Genomic DNA, 20,088 nt, shown 5'->3' on the forward strand with positions numbered 1-20,088 from the left:
GAAGCAGGAATCCCTCTGAGCTTGATAAAGAATCCTCTTTTGCATCTAAATTTCAGAAAGAAGAGAAAGAACAAACATCTCTCTGATGACACCTGTACAACTAAGTTACAAGCCTGTAAAAGTATTTGTTAGTTGCTTCTGAAAATGGCTTTCTTTTTTGAAGTACCTATTCCAAAATTTACCTTAAAAAAAAAAAAAAAAGTTTACAAAACCTGTTATTCCAGAACAACTGGCTAAAGACTGGAAGTAATTTGATAAAAAAAAATAGGAAGGTGTTTGCTATTTAGCCAGGTGACCTAGACTGGTTTTTGTCACATTTTCTGCCTATTTTTACATGGGAGTTATGCTAACCAGTTGTCTCTTGGTAAACAGTGATTACTTGGAAGCACAGAAAGAATGACAGCAGAACAGGTGAAATGTTTATTCTGTCTGCACATTTTTACATGCTCTGTTTAACCTCAGGCAGAAGCAGATGTAAACACGGTACCCACACCAGCTCTGGGAGTCCAAGTAGCAACCAGGAACAGTTTGGTCTTTGCTAATTTTCCCTTGATTTACACCAGCCTCACAACTGCCAGGGAACCCTTCCTTTCCCTGCTACCTACTACCCCACTCTCCAAGCGGAAGCAACTTAACAAATTGATATACTTCTGCTCAAAGACTCATACAGTCTCAGCACTTGTATTTATGACTGAACATCTGGATCAACTGGGAAAAGCATCATTGCTATCAACAAAATATGACTTAAGGGCATCCAGATTGGTCTGAACAAGTGAATAGCTTTTGCTATTCTGTTTCTTTCACATTCTTGCGCCTGTTGGTCTCTTCTTCCCGAATTGGCATGGACATCTTCTTGTTGTTAATAATTTATCCCCTCGTATGTTTCCATCGACCCATATTTTCCCTGCTGAAGTCTTACAATGGGGAGTGTGACTTACATGGTACATTGTTAATGAGACGCTGCATGGAAACTTGTCCACAGGTTGCGAAACGGGCTAAATTGCAAATAAAATAAAACATGCAGATGGATCTCTTAATGTCTAATACATTTGAACTATAAAGAGAAAAAAATCTGAAATTACTGTAACTGTTAGCATTATGTATGTTCATTTATTGGTATCATTACTTTTTACTAATATGCAAATAAATACCTACTTGTCTGCCTTTAATTATTGTATGCCTCTTTCTCCCTTGATAGTCAGCAACCTCCACGCTATCCAGATATATGTCAACCCAGTACACATATTTATTGACGAGGTCTAGTGCAAGAGCAGTTGGCTGTTCAATTTTAGAGTCTACTATCCACGTCCTGTTCATTCCATCCATGTCACATCTCTCAACCTTGGCAGCATTCCCGTAGTCTGTAAAGAAGAGCTTTCTGTTGAAAGAAAATAAGATGTTGTAAGTTTCAAATGGTGTGAGCAGAGTGCAAAGCTCCTGGTGGCTCTGTGCAAAGTAAGTTTTTGTTCTTCTTCATTTCAGGGGGTTCACCTATCAATAACCCATATAACCCATACTGATAATCATATCATTACCAAAAAATTCACCATGTCTTCTAACAAATTCACAATTACAAGAATTTTCTTTCAAACACAATGTACAGAAGTTCTAAATGCATTTCCTTACACCACAGATACACCGTGTAATACTCGCCTTTTAAATGGATGGTATTCATATGTACAGAGACTACATTACAATCCTGAATAGCTCTTTAACCATTACTTATAAAAAAATGGCAGAATAGTTACAAATAACAAAGAGTGGCAAAACCACAAAGTACTTACATGGTTTGGAGAACAATTCATTGCATATGAGGTACAACAAATACAGTGATCCACACTGTTAGGGTTTTGAAAATATATTTCTAAAGAAGATGCTTTAGTCTGTAGAGCATTTGTATCCAGTCTTGGAAGGATGTTCAGGCTTTAAAATGTTTCCACAAATCCACTGAGTAATTCCATCCAAGAATAATGGGAAACCATCAAAGACTTAAAATTGCTACTAAAGCTTCCTAACCCGATACTTGATTAGCATTCACTGGGTTTAGTACACACAAATCAATTTTGATTAACCTGACGATATTTTAACAAGATTACCTATTTGTGAGACTAAATTACACTTGCCAGCTGAAGACCACCTTGCCATGACTTTAACATGCTGTAAAGAATAATCTGATTCCAGACTGAATGTTACTAAAACTACTTTGAGAATCAGGATTTCATTTTCCAAATGAAGTGAATTATCTCCTAGTTATTACCACTAATGGGAATAACATTGGATCAACAGCATATAAACTCTGAGATATCTTTATGTTAACGAGTAGTAATTTATAGCCGTGTAACCTCTCATAGAAATTCAGCATTGTAATATGTTTTAGGCTGGAAAGAATACATATTTGCTAAATAGCCAGTGAGACCCATATCCTTTATTATTACCATCTTCAAATAAATAAGAATACATTTTAAATGTAGTTAAAGTGTTTCACTTGCAAAATATGTAAATTAAAAAAATCATTAGAAGTATTAAAGGCAGTAGAATTAGCTACAGTATATGTACAGCAGCTGTCAAATGCCAAAATAAATTGATCACAGAATCATAAAATATGGCTTGATGAGAATTTGAAAGGTCATGTAGTCCATCACCAGGCCATAAGTCAGAATAAACTTTACCTAGAACATTCCTCAGGGATACCTCCATTCCTGACAGGGATTTCTATTTATCAAAATAATTTTGAATTCCTGTCTTGTCCTTCATTGTAATTCTGTATCCCAGCTGTACTTTAAGAGCATTTTAAAAAACACATACTTAACATTCAGGTCCATATAAATCAAAACGTGCATACTACAGATGATGTGCAAAGTAAAAATTGTCTGCAAAGCAAATGTTTAATTTGGAACAAAACCAGCCAAATAACTGTGTGTATATAGATGTATATACACTTAGATTTATATATATGTATGTATGTATTTCATCAGCAATAACAGGGCCAACACCTAGTACATTTAAAATAAATTGTTAAAAACTTAACGTGTACTTCAGTCTGCCATTTGTACTTCTTCAGATTTGATTTAGGTTATTTAATGGAACTTTGTATCTCAAGATTCAATAATTCAAATAAAGCTGATTTCGCAATCCACACCAAATGGGTTTGCTGTAATCAGGCACCCCCACACACCCATGCACCCCTCCGTGTGTACATATAACTACATGGACGTACACAGCAACTGCAAAGACCTGAAGCTTGACTTCAGACTGACTCTTCGCTTGATTGCCTAGTGCACAGTATTCTTATATGAGACTTAACATTTCTATGTGATACCACAAAACAGACTGAAATACAAGTTAGAAATAATAATTATTTGCCTTTTACAAGTATATCCTCTTTCCAGATCAGACAAGAAATAAAATGTTTGTATGTCAGTAACAAATAGATACAGTAAAGAGAATCTAATTTGAGACGCTTCTCCAGCTTTCAGGGATGGGGGGGTCATTTCTTTGTTTTCTAAACATCTGTTTTATATTAACATCAGCTGGCCTGACTTCATGTGTAAATGACATTCTTTTCATTTTAAAAATCATTACTCTTCTCCTGGAGACTGACAATAATAAAAATTTATCTTTTAATGTAGAGGTAAAAGACAGAACAAGAAAGTAGTTGCCTCACTGCTGCCGTATGATCAAAGTGTTCTGAAAAATTAAATTAAGATAATTAAATGCTTTACCATGTAATCTTGAAATGCAATTCTGTATTTAAAGTCTAATGCAGATTTTTTAGAATGAGGTTTAAATCAGAATGGCATTTATAACACATGAAGCTGACCCACAATTACACTGTGTTTCCTTTGCCTTGGGAGTTCTCAAGGATACACTGTCGTAGTATTTATTTCAGCTCAAGACTAATTTTTCTGCTCACAGATGGTGCTGGATTTGTCTATCCATTTTCAGCAGAGGGCGGTGAAATCTTTTATCAATTCATAGAGCAATTGCAGCAGGAATACCGACCATGCACATTTCCTTGTACAGCCCCAGCACTATGCATTAGTACTGACCTTGAGGGACCAGCTTGACAGGGAGAGAGCTGTGTTCATTACAGCCTTTATTTCCTGAGACTACCAATGAGGATGCTAATCAAGGCTGCTATAAAATAGTAAAAATTTTGGCACTAAATTGAATTTTATTAAGGCATGTTATCTTTCGAAATCTATAGACTTCTTCATGCATAGAAATTCTGAATATCCTCCTAGCTCTTTGAAACTGTACAAACCCCATGTTCTTCCCATTGTTAATCAAGAACAAAAAGAGCCATCTTCATCAAGTCCAGGTGCTTTGCAGGCATCCTACACTACTCTTTTTTCGAACTTCTTAAACTCAAAAAAGTACTTAGTTGTTTTGACCCAATGTTCTGTTCAGAAGCTCTTTCAGAATGGCTTCATTGCTGTTCCAGCAGTTAGGAATCTACATCTATAACTAATGATGATATCTTCAAGGCTAAATTATACCTACTGATTTCTGCAGCACGCTTATTTAGCTTCAACAGTTCTTTTCACCTGTCTTCCCCTCCAAAGGTATTTCTAGATGGCAATCAAATTCTTTCGCACCCTACCTAGCAGCTAGAGATAAGCAAAGAAAGTCAGTCTTTCTCATCTCATAAGACAGGCTCTTTATGTTGCCCTTCTGTGCAGTTATTCCAATTTTAGGTCATGTTATTGAACAAGCATGGTCAGCACTGGATGCGCTGTTCCAGAGAGGAGTTTACCGGTGTCTGTACAATGGCACTGTAACTTCCCTGCATCAGCTGGAGATTCAGCTGTCACTGGGTGACATTTGCTATTTTCACAGCTCTATTACGCTGCTGATTTACAGTCATCTTCTCACCAGCTATTACATACACCCTCCTCCTTCTGCTGATTTCCCAGGGTTTAGCTGACTTTCTCCAGTCTGTGAAATACAACCCGTTTCATAACTTAACAACTTAGTCTTAGAAAGTTGTAGTTGGAGTTTTTCCAGCAAGAATTTGGTTTCAACTAGGAAAACACAAGGAATGTTCCCTCTGCATCTGAGCAACAAAATCTCTGTAACATTTTAAAATATCCACACCGGCAAGCCCACTGACTACAAAGAGCAATAAAGTCATGTTACCAAATAAAACTTATTCCAGAGGAGAAGAATGCCGTCACGAGACAAAAGTGACAGTGAAGTTCCCAGTCCCTGTTCTCATACCAGTGGTCACAGATTCATCTTTCCTTCATTACCAGGCTCTGAAAACACATAAGGAGGGCCTCAAAAGGCCTGCTGTTCTTTCCTGACAAAGACATCTGTCCTTGACAGAAACTTCTTTTCAGACCCAGATAGTTACTGTCTTAGTTCAGCTGCCAAACGTTATACGCCTCCCTTATCGCTATTGGCTTTGTTCAGCAACTTCTCTCGTTACTTCCTTTTGTTTTCCAAGCTTTTAGTCGCTGCATTCATAATCCACCTATTTAGTTAGCCAAGAAAGAAGTACGTTTTGCTTGTAAAGCTACATTTTGGCATTTGCATGACTGAAAACTCTTAATTTCTGATGTACATAAGAAGGCAAATACTGTATAGCACAATCAGATGTTTGGGGGGCAAAATGTCACAATCCTGCAACTCTTTAGCAAAAACCCCACCACCCATGTATGGAACAATATTATAAGGTACCATTAAGCAGTTTTCAGTTTTTTCCTGACACAGACAACTGTGCTTCACAGTTGAGTGTATTCATGTGTCATTATTATTTTTGATTCTTTATTTCCCACCTCAGTCTCTCCTTACTCTTTGTAATAGGGAAGAGGTACACTTGTCACCATGTCCAGAAGCTCATCTATTTAGCTGCAAGGCCTCAGACTCTAAACTCTTCCCTGTATAACTCACAAACCAGCCTATTCCCACTTCTTACTGGTCCTTTAATTCCCAAGTTGGCATTTAAACCTCAGGTGCTCCTGCAGTGGACCTATGGAAGAGGAATGTATTGCTGCACAGTAACCTCAACCCCTTACTAGGAGAAGCAAAACACAGTTTCAGGCATGCCCAAACAGGACAGAGGTACAGAAAATAAACCATTGTATATCGATAGCATGGTGTGGTTTAGGAACAAATGCAAGAGTGGATACTAAATGGACTCGGGTACAAAACCCCTTTAATCACAGATGTACCCAAATTACATACCTTCCCCATTCTGCAGGAGGGAAGATGCGGTATCCTATAGATTTACCTAAAGCTCGTATGTTAACACTACTGTCAATGTGACCCAACCTGTGCCAGCTGCCACAGAGCAGTCAAATGACAATGCCAGGGAAAATACCATTTTTTGCCTCTCCATCTGTTTGTCTTTTCCTCTCACCTTCTCTTATCAGAGATAAAGATGTGTTAGTGTAAGCACTGCTTGGTAGGAAAATGATAAAGATTACAAACACACACATATTTAAACGGTAGCACCTTCCATTTAAGCTGAAGAACCAGAAAGGATGTTCTTCTGAAGTACTTACAGGTCCACTAGCTTAATCTCAAGAAGGTGGAAATTGCTGGGGCAGATTTTGAAGGAAGAATGACAGAGAACTTGGCAGTTCACAGGGCAGTCAACTGCAATGCAATATTATCAGAGGTAAATTATTATAGTATATATAGAAAGAAGGCTGCTTTCTTAGACAAAGTTACTGCTGCGGACCAGACCTGTCTAGATTAAAGTAAAATAGTTCATAGCATACCTCAACAGTAGTAGAGTAGAAAGAGCAGTATTTAATTTTCAGAAATTACACTGAAAGGATTATTATCAAGACAGAAAGCTAGTAAAGATATTCTGTTGATCTTGGGAAAATGAACGAGTGACAACAAGTTAGAGGCTTTTTTCTAATTTAGAAGAGGGATTATGGTGTGGAAAAAACTCTGAACTGGAGTGACAGAAATGGGGTGCAATTTAATCAGTTTAAAACCTAATGAGAAGACCATTGGCATTGAGTGGCACCAGTGAGATATACTGTAGGACAAATGGTAAACAAAGAAAGATGCACTGCAGGAAACTAAAATTATGGGGACTGTGATGAACAGGGAACCTTCTTCAGCGGAGGTGATCAAAACACCTGATTAAAAGGACTATGTGAAAACATCTGTGGGATTCTCCGCTTGTAAATTGAAGCTTATGGTATCAGGTGATCTACTTACTGGATTCTCAGAATAGGACTGCCATGCAGTCCTCGATCTGTTTTCTACTGCATTTAATCAGAATTAATGTGATTTGATTTAATTTACATTGCATTTAATTAATAGTATGCTTTATAACATAGTCCAGGGACATTTTCCCCTCTGTTGACGTTTAGTTGATTCCTGGGTTCAGTAGTTTTCTTTTTCATCTGCACCTAACACAAAATAAATCAGCCACGCTCAGATTTAGCCCATTTTGGTAGTAAATGGCCCTTAGTGTACCTGACAAATCTTAGGTACTTGAAGAGTACTATTTGCTAACACACCCCCATTTAAGGCAATTGCCAGGTTTGGGGCAAAGGCAAATTTTTCCCCAGGGCAGGAAGGTAAAAGCCACTGAATTTGGGCATTTGCGTTCCCGCCCCCCACCTTCTTTCTAGCACAATGCAGCATCCATCACCTTGAGGATAACTTCCCCTTGCAAGTCCATGCTATTTTAGGGGGATTAGAAACTACCAGGCTCTCCAGCAACATGCCTTAATTTTTGTAACTGGTTTTGGAAGGAAACATTGGGTGGATGTTTTTTGTGCTACATAGGAGTGAAATTCTATTAAAGCTCCACCGTGAGTTCCACAATGTAAGGGTGGACATATGTTCCAAATGTTCCTCGTATTTTGGAATCCTAGCAATGAGTGCATAAGAGTAAAATAATAATGGTTTCTTCTGCTGGAGAGCTGCAGGTTTAGTGCCATGCAGGAAGCAGCACAGAGCCAAACTGCAGATAAAAGTAAAACCCAGTTAGACAACTCATTTTCACTGCACAGAGCCAAGCTCCAATCGCTGTTTGTTGCACAACAGAACATAGGCAAAATCAGCAAAAGCTCAATCCAAATGCCTTGGTTGGGGGACATTTGTAATGAAATACCTTTCTCTTTACAAGGAAATCACCAGTTCAAACAAAGGTTTTCTTATTTGCAGTAACATGGATGGCAGTCTGAGCAGCAAACAGGGTAAGTAGCTGTGAATTTGGGGACTGATTAAAAAAAAGAACAAATCTGGGTCACTGCTAAAGTAGCTAAAAATTGTCATCATCTGTGAAGTTCTTATTAAACAGAGCAGCACATGGGGGGGGAAGAGAAAAATCCTGCATCTATTTTTTTTCTTCTTTTTTTTTTTTTCCCTACTAAAACTATCCATCTATAGAAATATGCCTAGTATAAAGCTAAATTGGTTTGCCATCAACAGGACACCACCCCCCCAATATAATTTCTTTACACAGACAGAAATATGCATTTTCAGAGATGTTATGAAGTGAATGTAATATGATGCTAAGGACTGTGATTTGTTACATTGTTACGACTGTGCTCTACTATTGCTTTAGTTGTTTCATCAAAACAAAACCCTGCACAGAATTTTTCAAGTTTGATCCTTTCCACTTTTGAGGGGATAAAAGCCTTCACTTTCTTTTGTTGTAGGAATGGCAATCAAATATACACAAAATAAAGTTTTTTAAAGGTCATAATGACCCTTGAAAAGTTTTGTCCCCTCCCTTTTCTACCCAAATATGCTTTCTCTGCAGAGAGGTAACTACAAAAGGCACATCAGTGCACCAATCTACCATCTCCAGGTGCAGCAGGAAAAATATATGATAGTGAGATGTACAGCTAACTTTCTATCTTATGATATCTTTTCACAGTTTCAATTTTCTCTCACAAGCTATACTTCTTCACACTCAGAGTAAATATGTAGCAAATCCATATCAACCCTACCATGGTCTCTTTCTTGCTCCACTTATGAATAGGTGTGAGTTTCTGTACATGGTAAAAAAATGCATGCCTGGAACATAACACCAATAAATCAAATACAAACACCCACAGAAATGAAAATTCAGTTCATAGGTTTTGCTAGAGGATAAAAATGAAAAGAAAGTTTGTCTTACACTCATTCTCATCATAATAGTTAAGTCTGTTCCCCCCCATCGACAATAAGATTACAGCTATGAGATGTACTCTTGAAAAACTGCATCCCTTTGAATATATCGAGTTTATACTTGCTTAATCTGCTTTCTGTCTAAATACAATGCAATATCCTTTCATTAAAGCTGTGTAATTACCTTGAGTAATTTGGTGCAGCAATGGTGCTTTTTCATTGTATTTCTCTTTCTCCTGAACAAAAGGATGTTGTCTGAATTTTGGAAATTTATTCCCAATATAAAATTGTAGGAAGTCGATCAAATTTTACCTTTTATGTCACTTTTTTCATAAATACATGTAAAGTTTTCATAACTGTTATTTGTAATTGAAAGACACATTGCAGATGTATTCACAGATTCATTAAGGGCCCTGAACATTAGTATTTAATTTGTCAAGTTATTGCCATTCATCTGAAAATGTATGGATTCAGATTTAAATCAGATGCAGAAATCTGGAAGGAGAGTTCTTTCAGACTGTATGTGTACTTCCCCATGTGTTACTACAAGCTCATCAATTAGAATAAGAATGAAGAACATTGATTATTCCCAGTTTATCACAAACCAGCTGTGCCAAATTGCTGTGTTGAGCCACTGAGAAAATTAATTGTTTTAAAGACATTCAAACTGTCATGTAACATGGTTTTATATCATCACTTAAGTAGACTTTCAACATGACAGCCAAATAGTACCAAGAAGTCTGTATATTTTAAAACCAGTATATATAAACCCAAAACTATTTCACAAACAGACTTTTATATAGATATAAAATGTGCGTTTACATCCAAATCATGCACACACTGCTGTTAGAGTTACTTAAATCTGTAACTCTGAGCCTGGAGAGAACATGATGATGAATATAGTTCTTGGATTATCCTGAGTAATTATTTCTGAGGTTTAGATGGTTAATTTGAACTGCTGTATGTTTTGTCAGATATACAAGATGCAGTGAAATAATTTTGCCATAGAAAATTAAAATTCTGTTTCTTCATTGGAAACTCAGGGTCTGACATATATGCTATCCTTCAAACTCAACTGGAGTTATGTATTTTTAATGTAGCATTTTCTATTATTCTGCTTTGAATGATTTCTGGAGCAACAAAATGGTGCCGCTTGATCTTTTATACTAGTTACATGAACCCAAGTACATAGCAGAATACACATATTCAAAGACTTATTTTCAAAGATTTAATTAGTATTGTACTGAAGCTCTTTCACAGAAAAAATAAACACAGTAATTTTCCTGAGGCTATTTAATTTTTACAATGTATTATTACATGCAGTCAGACTGTACTGTTTCTTCCACTTAATAAACAACCTTTTCCTTTAGTTTAAAAGAGACCATTTAAAAAACTACTTTTTAAAAAACTTTTGGGGGGGGGGGGGGCAGTTTTCATTAATTGTTCAGCACTTGTAGGGGAAAAAAAACCAGAAAAAAGACCATCGCTGAAAGGTTCTGACTTGCAGACTGATGAAACTCAGGCTAAGAGGAAAGCAGTCTGGAGCTTGGTAGGTTTAAATTTTGTCCCAGAACTAATTTCAGCTACAGAGCGAATCAGGACAGCACTAGCAGGAACTCACTTTTTAACAATGACTGTCTAGACATGAGGCTATTATTTCCCAAACACAATCTCACTTCTCCAGGGGCTTTTCTTTCCCAGAATTTGAGACATGGCCCTTTCAACCGAGTTTGAGAAATGATAGTTATATGGACTGTTTGGCACTATGAAATGCCAAAAATGTACCCATTCAGTTTGTCAGAGATTTAAAATTATGTTTTCTACATCACCTACATCTATCACAATAGAGATGTCTATTTTAAAATAAGAATGCTTTGTCTTCAAATTGGTGATTTCTGTCAACCACCTTTTTCTATTTAGTTACAGAGAATGAGAAAGACAGCTTTTTTCAATATTAATTTATTTAAGATTTACTATTAATGTGAAAAATAAATTAAAACAGTTCTTCCACCTTGGTATTTTATGACCTATACCAGATTAAATGTCAGTAATAGCTGGCATTTGAGAACCTGTCTCATCCATCTTATACAGAAAATGCTACAATAATCATCATTATATAGGATTATATTAAATTAATCAAAAATCCACCATTTGCATGCTTTAGGAATCTCAGGGCTCCTCCTTCACAGGCAGACCTGAAGAAAGGCTAGGAGTCTATTTAGAGGTGTACTCTTTAGATTCCAAAAGCTTCAGACCCCAGTTTTGAAAACTGATGATTTAAAGTCATGATGAATTAGCAGTCAACAGCAAGGATGGGGATTTCTTCTTTCCAACAAATTAATGGAAGAAGAATATATCAGTGGCTATTAAATGCAATTATGTTTCTAACTCTGAAGAATCACAATACTGTACACTGCAGGAAGCTGACAGGTTTGCTGTGGGAACTACTACTCTATGCTTGTTTTATTCTTATTTTCTCATCTAAGCATTTCATTTTGCTACAGGTGAGAAAGGCACATCTAGGATGTTATGCTAAGGGACTGTGCTAGGACATTCTTCAATACCACTCTTCTCAAAGCTCTTGGTTTAGATTTAAGTCATTAAATATAATCAATGACATCAAAGCTGAAGATGATCTTGGATGAAGGTATAGCTATGCTGTTGAACAACTGATTTGACAAAAATTACACTTTATATTCTAAATATATATATTTATATAAAAAATTTAATTTATATAAAAATATACTTCAAAGCAATCTTTACCTATGCTAATAATTTCACCTTATGCCAAAGGAAAGCAAATACATTTCATATTTGATCTACACAAGCAAACACTGCTACCACAATGAATCCTTAAGCTAGTTTAAATTTTGGATATGGCTAGTTAGCGCAGTGTAGAATAGAAAATAGACAGCCTGTATTTGACAGTAATGGACAGAGCTGATCCTCATCTCAACATGCAGCTTTGGGATGAAGCAGTAAACTTCGGAGGTTATGGAATTATTCCAGTCTAATTGATGATGCCAGTTGTGAACAGCAACGAAGAGGTACTTGGGGCTCACCAAGAGGGAAAAAAAAAAAAAAAAATCTATCTATCCAAACTATAACAACCATGCAAAATGAAATAAAAACAAGATTCTCATCCAACACTTCCATGTTCCTGTTTAGAAATCTCCTTTAATTTTTTTTTTGTAAGGTAATAAATTCCGAAGTGAATATTAGAACTTGCCCTACATCTTGAGTTTCTGATCAAATTTCTTCTGCTGGAGAGATTGCTTTGGACACTGCTGGTCTACGCAAGGCTTATTAACAGCACATCTTTATGCAGGCCTGCAGAGCCCGTAATCTCCCCACTGCAGATTCCTAGCTGGCGCATTATTTAATGTCAGCAACAACCGAATTATTTGATGCCATGCCTCACCTTGGCATTTGACAGCAAATAAAGAAAAATAGGCAGTTCTGCTTCCCCATTAACTGCCAACTAAACAAGTCATTTTCTCCCCCAAATTGCAAGTTAAATTTAAAAACAAACAAACAAACAAAAACAAAACAAAACAAAAAAACCCAAAGAAACCAAAGTCTGGTCTGAAACAAAGATCATAGACAACAAATTATCAAGTTAATAGAAAGAAAAAGCACAGCATGATTTATGCAGAATCGTAATATTTGAAATTAGATTGGAACTATTGTATTTGCATTATTTTATCTCTTCTGAGATCAAAGACTCTTTAAATCTTCATGATATTTTCTTAAGGCATTACAAAACAGAACTCAATTTCAGTTAAGTGACAACGAAATTGGTTGTATTCCACCATGGAGAAGGCTCTAGTGTTTTTTGCGGTTGTTATGCTATTCTTGATCTCTTAACCTTTAATTTGTAGCAGCTAGTCCTAGTGGGAAGGCAGAATTATTCATAATACTACTAATAATTAGTGCCTAATCACTAGAACTAACATGAAACTGCTAGAAAACTGTGTATATATGCAGGATTTCAAGCCAATGAATGCTGACTTGGAACACAAATATATAAACAACAGAAGGATTTCAATTTTGACTTCCAAAGGTTGCCACAGCTGAGAGCCCACAGATAATCTGTGACATTACTTGTTATACTTCCACTGTGGCAGAGAAGTTATACAAATAATAATTGTCCAAAAACATCCATGCATGCTGCTCTAGTTAGCAAATGTTTTCAGAAACTTTTCCTCCGAGTTTTACTGAATGCCATGAAGAATACAAAGACAAAAAAGTTTCTGAACATGGCAGTATCTAATAATAAGCAGATACTGATGGGAGTGTAACAGTAAATTAATGGAGGTTGTATACTTTGATGCTCAAAGTGATTTTAATTGACCTGGGGTATGGAAATATGGTATCACACATGGTGCGCTCGTGCACCTACATTACTGAAAGGATGGAAGAGCTACGTTACTCTGATATTTTATGGCAAGTGACAAGATGTGAAATAAGATTTAAAACATTTTGTGTTAAAGAATGTTGCATATGGAGTCATTCTGTTGTCCAATTTTTTGTACTAAGAGAAAGATATGACAATCAGAAGCTTAAATACTGAGGCAGGAATGGGTCAGAGCTGTTCCAAGTGAAATCACCAGAATAAGAAAATAAGGCGAGAAATGCTTTTTGCAGCCACACACTACAGTCCAACCAAATAGTCCGTCATTTCTTGGGAGTACTTCCAAAACACTTTCCTGCCTCTCGCCAAGCTGAGAATAGCTTCCCCCCAGCTGAGCATTGAGACAAAGGTGGATTTCTGTGATCAGGAGATCAGAAAGTAAGCAGTTACAGTACTTCTAAGAGGGAATTTAGGCATATTTCCATGTCTGTCTTTCTGTTTCACTAACACCATCACAAAAAAAAAAATTTAAGGCATAACTCAGCAGTTCATGCAGTTGCTTGGAATCTACAGTATTGTCACTTTTCTTTTGCTCAGCCTAGCTGTAATAAAAGATTATTTTTAAGGTTATTTTTTGTTCCTGAGGTTTTCTGATACTTTCAAATTCATGGCAATGGCTAAATACACGTAACTTCTGAAAGCTGCATTATCCTCTCATTAAAAACAACTTTATTGCCTATGCCAGTGACCATAAAAAATAATATTTTTTCCTGAGAGTCTACAGTCACATGTAGTTTGCTTTCAACAGCTTACCGTCCAGTCTTCCCTGACAATTTTCAGTGGAGATTAATTGATTCTTGATTAATATTTGTTGAGTCTCATATTCAGAAAACTAGCATATTGGTACCAATTAAACAAGCTATATACTGATACAAGTTATTGAATGACTCAAAGGCATGGCTCATTCCCTAATGACCTCTTACATAAATGGGACATACTGGGGGAACTGCTTCTTGCTCTTTATGTGTAAGCAATGATTTGGTAGAGAAAGATCAGAATATTCACGTTTCACTCATGTATTTGTAAATGCTAAGCTGTGGTGTCTGCATAGTCCTGCAAAATTCTTATTATTTCATAAGAAGAATGAAAACATTTATTATCCTCCATTAATATGGACTTTATTTATTTATAAGTAAAATATGGTCAGTGGGTATTAAATCCTTATCCAAAATTACACCTTATCACAGGACTGGTATTAATGTCAACTAGTCAGAGTTAAATTTCATTCACTCAGATAATCAACTGAAAACATGAGAAGCTTAATAAGGCAATTTCCCCTCTGGAAGAAAATAAAACCCATTTTTTCTTAGGATAATACTGATTAAGATCCAATATCTACAAACCACAGGCATAGAACCTGACAGTCAAATTCAATTTTTATTTTTTAATATTTTTGTTGGTGTTCATAGCTGTTCAATGAATGGCATGTGTACCATCAAGTGGTATTCTTAGAATAGTTTGAAGACCATGGAAGACTTCTTACTGTTCATGACAAGCAGGGGTATTTTACATCTTTAGTGGACTTTCCTATCTCCCATTTATTCAAAAACATTTGCAACTGTTCCAAAGATGAATGTTTTACAAATGGCTGTAACAGCACTTATAGCTTAAACAGTCTTGCAATATACAGTGTTAATGGTTACTTCAAAATATATTTTGCAAAAATATTCTCAGCCAAAACCATGCAACCTAAGATGTTGCTAATAAATACATATTGTGATTTTTAAATATCAGCAAAGCAAATTGGTGGCTTTTATTCTCTTAGTATTCATAGTCAACTTCTAATCCTGTGTTCTCTCACCTTTCCTAAGGATTAGAAATGCTGCCTTTGTTCTCCTAAATTTTCCTTGAGAAACTGTTAGTGCTCAGATTTAATGAATTTGGTTTGAGATTTTTTAGAAGCTGTTAATTGCCGTGAGTGCATGGCATATCTGAAATTTTGCTTATATATATATTTTTTTTTTTTTCCCCCTAAGAGAGTTATTTCTTTGAAATTTCCCATTTCATTTGGGTGGTTCATTCTAATCCTTATGTACTGAATCATCTGCCACTATTTCCACATGAAGGTTGCCTCATTTCAAGAACAGTGAAAACCTGTGCTGGCATGACAAAGTACTTTATAGAAAAGCCGTATCTGTAATACACTTGCTGAACATGTTACAGAATATTGAACATAAGTAATGAATTAAACAAGAGACTGCAGGAAGCAACCTGGGAATCGTGGGATTAAAGAGGCTGTCAGCTGATCCAAAGGCATAGCATCCACTTCTGCTCCAAACACACCTTTTGCTTTTTGGGTTCGTTTTTTTTTTTTTTAGGTGTTGGTAAAATTTATTAGCACAAACTTACGTATTATCTTTGTTTACAGAAATGATTGAAGGGATTTAGCTGAAATAAAACCAAAAAAAACCAGCCAGCCCTCCTTCTCTCCCCCAAAGAACCCACAAACAACCAGCCATGGGAAAGTTTCACCAAGTTACATCACAACAACAACAAAGACTATTTAAGGGAAAAACTGGGCAAGTTTATATCTATATCTTTCTATCTATATCTGGCAGACACCTTCAGCTACAAGACTGTGACTCCTGCTCCACAACTGCTGCTTCTCTGGGCGGAAAAGCACGGCGCAACAGCACATTCAGCCCAGAAAGAAGTCCAGAAAGTCACAAACCGCTACTGAATTAATAGAACAGAAAACTACAGGCCACTTTACTACTTCCCTTTCCCTCCTGCTCTATTCCACTCACGGGCCTGGTGCCTGCCCACAGCCAGAAAACCTCGCGGACAGAAGACGACGTGCCCCAGGGAAGGAAACCTCCATCGGCAGAGCGGCTCTGACACGCAGCCGCGGGTTTAAATCACCCACCCGAGTGGGTCTGGACCAGACCCTCCACGTTACTGAGGAACGGGGCCAGGCGGTACCACCTCACCCCACATTGCCCTTCGTTAGTGGCAACGCTCCAGTTCCTGGATTACCAGCTCAAGTAAGAAATCTCACGAGCAATTTTGACACAAGCGCGCAAATCTACTTCCTGATTACGCTTCTGAAACGCAGAAAATGGGAGAGATGCATTGGTAGCGCTGACTCTTGATCACAACGAGGAGAAGGAGGTAGCAGGTTTGGAGAGGAGCAGAAAACCAGTACCCCCAGGTGGTACCTGCATACACCTTTTCTGTAATCATTTTTCAAATACCAGCCTACCCTACGTAGAATTCGATAGGATGACAATTTCTGAAAATGACTGAACTGGAAAAAATGAAGAAAGAATTGCAGAAAAAATAAAATAAAAATACTTTTCTGGCCAAGTATAGGATTACACTGATGTGCAAATTAATTAGATTATGCCAGCATGAACTGATGCATTGATAGCTGAGCAATCCAACCTACCTCACAAATTTTAATACCAATTCTAAGACAATTTTCACACTCAAAGAAGTGACAGTTACAGCTCATGTCATTAAAACTCTATGAAAAATGGCATTCCAATGTATTTACACTGGACCTCACCCAGTCTCACAGACATTCATAAGCTCAATCTGCGTAAAGTGGTCATTAAGTCACTCTTCCCCTGCTCCCCTCAGTCGCCAGGCCACCAGGCAGACAGTTGCGTTTTAGAGCTTTTAACTAATTAGTTTTGTTAATCAACTAATTAACTATTTAATTTTAGGAAAAGAAGAAACAATATAAAACCCAAGAGTAATGCTTGTGCTGTGGTGACAGCAGAAAGGGAGGTGAACACCTCTTCTTCTAACGCCGCACAGGGAAGTGAGCTACACGTACCAGAGCAAGATTCATCACTGCGGATATCTTTTCTTAAAGCAATTGATACAGTTTGAGGAGAAGATTCCCCTTCTGGTAGAGAACCCGTCCAGTCTGAAAGCATAACATGGTGTGCCTATGTGTCAGGAAGGTTAACTTCTTTATTTTAATACAAAATTGATACACACTGACATGAGTGGAGAGTGGATCAGAAAACAGCCTTGTGGGGTTTTGGTTTGGGTTGTTGTTTTTTTTTGGGGGGGAGACAGGGGACTAATTGCTTGCTTGCTTTACAAAATGAAAGCAATAGTCTACAGGCATAATTAACAAAATATATTTCAAGACTATCTTTCTTATATTTATACATTATTTTATTTGCTGTCAGAAAAATAATGAATATCTACTTTGCATATTACTTGCAATAGCAGTTAATTTACTCTAATCAGCCTGAGGTGAAGGGAGCACAGATTAACTTGAGGCTTTTTTTCTCCCCGCTTCCTTTCAACATAATTGTCCTCCTCTGACATAAACCCAGTGAATAATCTTACGATCTCCAGCACTATTTTAATCACTCAAATTCCTCGCTGCTCTCTGTGACAAGGTGGAAGATAGCCTGGGTTGGGACGTACAAGACACCACCTGCTGCAGAACAGTTATTTCCTTTCTTACCTTATTAAAAGATGTCTTCCTGGTCTTTTCACTTTTTTTTTTCCAAAAGAGGGAAAAGAGAAGAGCGGTGAAGATACTACTTTATATTCTTTAAAGGTGTTCCTGTGCTCAGCAACCAGTAATTGCTTGCTATAGCCTGCTTCTTGATGGTACCTGGCAAGGGATGTGCTTACTTGTCAAAGCATAATGGAGCGAGAGCAGCGGTGACAATCAGCACAGCCCATCATATGGTGCCCAAATCCCAGTGAAACCCACGGCAATATAAAGGATAAACCCCTGGGAATTAGTTGTACAAATGCTTTTGAAAATCCTGATTGCTTTCTTCCCATGTCTAAACATCTTTGTAATCTAGTCTTCATTGCTGGGAAGTCAGATTCAAACGAGAACTCACAACACAAGTTATGAACTTCAAGTCCCTCCACAGTGACTAGAGAGACTGAAGCACTTTGAACTAGGATTCACAGCAGCACTACTCAATTATAATGAAACACTACATCCTTTCTGTTATTGTTGAGCCTTTTTTTTTTTTTTTCCCCTTATTAATTAAACTAGTAATTGAGGCTGTCCTATGTGCTGAACTCAATTAAATATGTCAGGGTATGTACAAAACATGCTCTCGAAACTCTGCTACCCAAAGTCCGGGCTGGAACATCTAATCTGCAAGTATCAGACAGCTCTAACAGGAAATAAATTACCATCTGAGCATCATGCTATTAAATATGTCTTGGAAAAGGCAGCACTCATCTCAGTATCTACATAACAGTTGAAAAATCTAAGGACAACAGCAAAGGTGAGGAAAAATTCACTCAAAAGGAAGTGTAGATCAGGGAGGGCAGAGTATTTCTTTTGTTTATTGGTTATATTATCCTTAATTAGGAATTTTGGTTGAATGCTATATCAAGCAGTGATTTTGGCATCACATGAAATTTTCTGTTAATAGGGCAGCATAATGTAACTGATACCCCACTGGCTGGGTTAAATCTGTTGCTGACTAGATGGGTTTTTCAAATCCATAGGCACCTGTTTCAATATCAGAGAACCTGTCCCAACATTTCCTTTTGAAGCTTTTGTGCTTTCTATTACTAATTAAACCTACAGAACAAAAGCAGTAAGAGCATGCATGAGAGACAAAAAAATTCTCATCTCTGCTCTAATGAAAATTGTATATTTGCACATTGATAAAAAGCTTCAGTGGGAGATTATCTGTACACTTCTCTGGTGTATTGGAGGTGTGGAGATACCTGAACTTGGAAGTCCCAGACATTATATGAGCATCTCCTGTGGCCATGGCTTTCCCAATATGTTTTCTCTTTCACAGTAACTTTGAAAGTTCCCAGGTTCACTTCAATATAGAACATAAAATCTTTTGCAGGACAGAAAGTTTTCCCCAGCAGCTCTGCTTTCAAAACACTAAACCAGAAAAAATCATTAGACTTTCTTTACAAACAAAGTCAGTCCAACCCATTTTGATGCTCGAAATCCTAGATATCAAGTTATTCTTTATTCTGAAAAGCTCTTCTTGAATCATACTTACATATAGCTAAACTAAAGAAAGCAGCTCAGAAGTGTACTGTTTGACATATTTTGTTTCCCTAATCTGTTAAGGATTTCCAGCTATTCTAATATTCAGGGACAGACAGGCTGTTTCAAATCAATGTTCAGTATTTTTTAAACTGTACACTGCCATCATGTATTTATGAAAACACTAGCTATTTATAGAAAAAAATAATTGGACATAAAGCTGTTCAATGCTCATAACAGATCACTGGACATTAGTGAGATGTTCATTAATCTTTGTTTCAATTTGAATGGGAATGCATTCTGTTTGAAGTACAGAAATGGAAGCAATAAGAGCAGAATACACATGTGTTTTATTAGCAGGTTTTTTTAGAATGCATTCTCTAATGTCACATAATGAAGTCGGTGATCCAGCAAAGCTAGGAAAATCACAGGCTAAGAGGACTGAAAAGGATATTTATTAAGCCTCTTTTCAAGTTTTCCTAATAAAAATACTGTCACTAATCAGTCAGTCATAACAAATACTCATTAATTTTCATCATTCTCAAAGCACTCAGTAGAAGTAAGATATTTTTAGAGGTGGTGAGGCTAAGGTGTAGAGCAGTGAGCTCACACGATTGACAAGTATTAAAACAGG

At 36.9% G+C, this 20,088-nt stretch overlaps 1 protein-coding gene across 1 annotated transcript in view; it reads right to left on the reverse strand.

Moving 5' to 3' along the window:
* Positions 1–20,088, reverse strand: part of LRP1B (low density lipoprotein receptor-related protein 1B) — a 582,545-nt gene that overhangs the window by 302,234 nt on the left and 260,223 nt on the right. The window contains exon 8 of the mRNA XM_010575228.1: positions 1,156–1,378. Within this exon, the coding sequence (XP_010573530.1) occupies positions 1,156–1,378 (223 nt within the window). The remainder of the gene's footprint in view (positions 1–1,155; positions 1,379–20,088) is intronic.

This window comes from Haliaeetus leucocephalus, unplaced genomic scaffold, assembly GCF_000737465.1.
Source record: "Haliaeetus leucocephalus isolate CR32 unplaced genomic scaffold, Haliaeetus_leucocephalus-4.0 Scaffold451, whole genome shotgun sequence".
NCBI lineage: Eukaryota > Metazoa > Chordata > Aves > Accipitriformes > Accipitridae > Haliaeetus > Haliaeetus leucocephalus.